Source organism: Mauremys mutica, chromosome 24 (assembly GCF_020497125.1).
Source record: "Mauremys mutica isolate MM-2020 ecotype Southern chromosome 24, ASM2049712v1, whole genome shotgun sequence".
NCBI lineage: Eukaryota > Metazoa > Chordata > Testudines > Geoemydidae > Mauremys > Mauremys mutica.
In genome coordinates this window covers 12668554-12672712 of record NC_059095.1, presented here as the reverse complement: position 1 = coordinate 12672712, position 4159 = coordinate 12668554, and the positions used below count along the sequence as shown (strand labels likewise).

General features: G+C 57.8%; 1 protein-coding gene across 2 annotated transcripts; it reads left to right on the top strand.

The window, feature by feature from the left end:
- The first annotated feature begins 500 nt into the window (after positions 1 to 500).
- On the top strand, positions 501 to 3732 carry LOC123355687 (protein ANTAGONIST OF LIKE HETEROCHROMATIN PROTEIN 1-like). Of its 2 annotated transcripts, XM_044998241.1 has the most exons (3): positions 501 to 659; positions 1512 to 1622; positions 2316 to 3732. In XM_044998241.1, the coding sequence occupies exons 1-3, from the start codon at positions 516 to 518 to the stop codon at positions 3432 to 3434; spliced, it is 1374 nt and encodes a 457-aa protein (XP_044854176.1). In that variant the 5' UTR covers positions 501 to 515; the 3' UTR covers positions 3435 to 3732. The 2 variants fall into 2 exon arrangements, with proteins under 2 accessions (XP_044854176.1, XP_044854177.1); XM_044998242.1 differs by lacking the exon at positions 1512 to 1622.
- Positions 3733 to 4159: the final 427 nt, after the last annotated feature.

The window sequence follows — 4159 nt, the reverse complement described above, 5'->3', positions numbered from 1 at the left end:
CCACAGGGTCTCTCTGCATCTAGCTGCTCCAGGAGCAACCCCCCCCGCCCTTCTTTACAACTGAGCCCTGTCTCTCCTGTGCTGGGGGAGGCTTTGCAAAGTCCATCTCTCCAGCCCTTTGATTTTTAAAAACCAATCGCCTCGGTGTTAAAACGGGAGCAGTCGGCGAGCTCAAGCCTCCATTGAGGTTTTGTAAATAGATATTTACCAGGGAGCATCCGGAGAAATACTTGTATGTACGGGGGGGGGGGGGGGGATCAACTTCCCTGCAGCCTTTGCAACCCCCGCAGCGCAGCAGCGTGTTGGTGCCTGGAGCCCCGGACGGGGACCCGGCCAGGCGAGCCCCTGGTGCGTTTACACGAGCCGGAAGCGTGTCCCGGGCTGCCCGGGCGCGGGAGGCAGAGACCGGCAGAGGGAGCTCCGCTGCCGAGCCAGCTTCCCCGCCCCTCGGCCGGCCCGTGACCGCCGCTCTCCGGCAGGTCACTTCCTGCGGGGGCCGGGCTCCGGGTTTGAAAATGCGGGAGTCGCTGGTGCTGCTGCTGCTGTACCGGGGGAGGCAGCGGGCGGGGGCCGGGGAGATGGCCGGCCGCGGGGACGCGGCGCAGCGGGCAGCCTGGCTGCGGCAGTACTACACGCAGAGACAGAAGAGGCTGATGACGGTAAACGCCTGGGCCGGGGCCGGGGTGTCCGGGCACCGAGCGCTCAGCTGTCCGGGGGCCGGGCCCCGGGGAGAATCCAGCTGTGGCTCATCTGGGCGGCGGGGGTCGCGCTGAGTTACGGGCTGGTCGCGCTGGCAGGCCGCTGTGGGGTCAGAGTGGGGACAGGCCAGGGGCTGGACCAGGATTAGGGGCGGAAGTGGGGGGACAGGGAGTACAAAGATACGAGAAGGGAAATGGGGGTGGGGGGCACAAGGAGAATGGAGGAAAATCGGGGGGGGGGTAATAATTTAACACTTTTAAACCGCACCCCCCATCTAGAAAACGTGGGCTGAGGGGACCAGCCCCTGCAGACAGAATAAAGCCCCTTTCCTGTTCTATTCTGCTAATTCTCCTTTCGTGCCCACCCACGAGCTCTGCCAGGACCATGAGGCTGAGTAAAGACTTTCCACCCCGTTCTGCCTCCTAGAGCTTCAGGGCTTCGTTACTAATCACCAGACCAGCTACCAGGTGGAATGGGCAGCTCCAATGCCGGTTACCGTAGGGTGACCAGATGTCCCGATTTGGGGGTCTTTTTCTTATAGAGGCTCCTATTACCCCCCACCCCCGTCACGATTTTTCACACTTGCCGTCTGGTCACCCAATGGTTGTTTTGTTTTGTTGTATAATCCAATTTAAAAACAATGATTAAACCTGAATGTTAAAACAAAAATGAAATGTACAAAACGTGGGAAAAGCTGAAACTGGAACATTGCGATTGACCCGAACCGGGTTTTCCCCCCAGAAAGTTCGTTTTGTGGGCCACTGTGACTTTTCGTCCCCATTCGGAATGAAATGTTTTCAAATTTTCTGCAGAAGAGAAATTCCAAGTGTCGCCCAGCTGTAGCGATGCCGTTCTGCCCCCCTGGAGCTCTCAGTGGGCTGCAGTGTTGTGTTTCGCCCCCTGGCCTCGCCTGCTCCGTGCTGGTAAACGGCGGCTGTGGGGCTGGGGACGGAGGGAGGAGCGGGCTAATGGAGTTACCTAGAAAGAGAGAGAGGCAGGGTATGTATAATACCTCACAGGCCTTTGACACTCATTGGGTGAAAGATGATATAGGGCTGTAATGATACCCTGCTCTTACCTAGCACTTCTCATCCATGGATCTCAAAGTGCTTTACCAAGGAGGTCAGTATCATTGTCCTCGTTTTACAGGTGGGGAAACTGAGGCACCAACAGGCAAAATGACTTGCTCAAAGTCACCCAGTAGGTCAGTGGTAGACCCAGAAAGAGAACCCAGGTGTCTTGAGTCCCAGACCAGTGCACCATCCACTAGGCCAGACACTCATTCCAGTCAGTATTAGCTTGGCATTCATGTAGACAGCCTGATACAGGGGGCTGGGCTGAGTGCCAGGGATGACTGAGCTCCAAAGCCAACTCAGTGACTAACTGGGTGGCCTTGGGCAAGTCACTTAACACCTTGTTGTGTCAGTTTTCCCCCTGTGTCCAGTAGGGATGATGCTGACCCAGTACCCAGGGATGCGGAGAGGATGAATTGATTGTCTGTGCAGCACGTTGGCTGGTTGTAGATGCAGTGCTGTAACAGTGCTGAGCAGTCTCACATTCCAGTATACATGTCTGGAAGGAAATGCTGCCTCATGCCTGTAACTGTCAAATTTCAGCTGCTGATTGCCCGCCGGAGGAGATCCAGCTGTTACTTCCACCCACGCTCATGGCCCAGCTTCCGGAACGCTGACTGGTGGGAACGGGTGGTCCTGAAAGACTTCCAGCCTCGGGACTGGCTGGAGAAATTCCGAATGTCCAAGGAGACCTTCTTCTATGTCTGCAACCAGCTGCGACCCAAGCTGTCCCACCCGAGTACCCAGCCCCACCCGGTGCTGCCTCTGGAGCAGCGGGTAGCTGTGGCTGTTTGGCACCTGGCCACCAATGTAGAGTACCAGACAATCAGCCCCCTCTTTGGGGTGGGTCCGTCCACAGTGCAGAACTGTGTCAAGGAGGTCAGCTACGCCATTGTGCTGCTGCTGAAGCCGCTCTACCTCCGGCTGCCCAGCGAGCAGGAGCTGGAGAACATGGTGCGGATCTTCAGTGCCCGCTGGGGATTCCCACACTGCATCGGTGCCTTGGACAGCCTCCATGTCCCCATCCACGCCCCTGCCCACCTCGGTGCCGACTACTGCAACAGCCAGCGCTGGCATTCTGTCCTCACGCAGGCCACGGTGGATGGGCTGGGTCAGTTCTGGGACATCTGCGCCGGCTTCCCTGGCAGCATGGAGAACAGCACCGTCCTGGAAAACTCCAGCTTGTGGGTGTTAGCCAGGGAGGGCCGCCTCTTCCCAACCCCCCTGAAACATTTCATGGGGAGGGCACAAAGGTACGTCCTGTTGGGAGATGCCTCTTACCCGCTGCGGGACTGGCTCCTCAAGCCATACCCAGAAGACGGCACCCTCACCCCACAGCAGCTCCAGTTCAACTATCGCCTGAAGCGAGCCCACAGCGTGATCGAGAATGCCTTCCTGCGCCTCAAGGCCCGGTGGCAGTTCCTCCTGAAGTGCGACGACTGCAGCCTGGACCTGCTGCCCACGGTCATACTCGCCTGTTGCACCCTGCACAACGTGTGCGAGGCCCACGACAGCCCCTTCAATGACGAGTGGCTGGAGGTGCTGGAGCCCGCCGAGTTCTCAAAGCCCTGCCAGCCTGCGCCCGTGTCCATGGACGACAGCGGCGCCGAGGAAGTGCGAGAGCTGCTGTGCGAATACTTTGAAAGCTACGGAGAAGGCTGATTGCTACAAAGCAATGCCGCATGCGCTCCAGCTCTCAAACTTTCAGTAACTCCAGTACATCTGACGTTGCCCCAGCAGTCAAAGGCTACTGAATGGGGACTGTCACTGCCACATGCTGCAGAGCCTTTTCCGTGGAATAAAGGTGGCTGGGGGATTGGTAAGGAGCCAGCCCTTCCCGGCTCAGCCACCCGTTCCAGTCCAGAGGAGGCCGGCCGCGTTGTGCTAAACCATTCTTCGCCTTGGGGTTTAGACGATCTTGTCGTGGTCCGTGAGCTGTAAATAAAACAGGGGGTCTAGGATTGGACAAAAAGAGCGGTGCATATTTTTTTTGCTTTCTTTACGAATAAATCGGGCTCAGGGCGATGGGGAAAGGACACGGAGCCTGTCACGTCTTGGTCCCTGGTATGAAGCCAGCCTAGGCTGCAGGCTGGCAGTCAGGGAAAGTGACCAGCTGCTGAGTTCTCAGTGGCCTGTGGGAAAAGTGGGTGGCTCTCAGTTCAGCAGACAGGCGTCCTTCACCCAGTGCTAGTGTTACTGTTGGCACAGTGTCACCTGCATGGGCAGCCTCAGCAGCAAGCGCCTAGATGCCGTGGTGATGGGTGCTCCAGAAACACATCAGCAGAAAGGCCAAAGGATGGAATAGGCACTATTGTCTTAATCACAATAGCATCTGGAGGCCCCAGCCGAGGACAGGGCCCCATTGTGCTGGGTCCTGACCCAGAGAT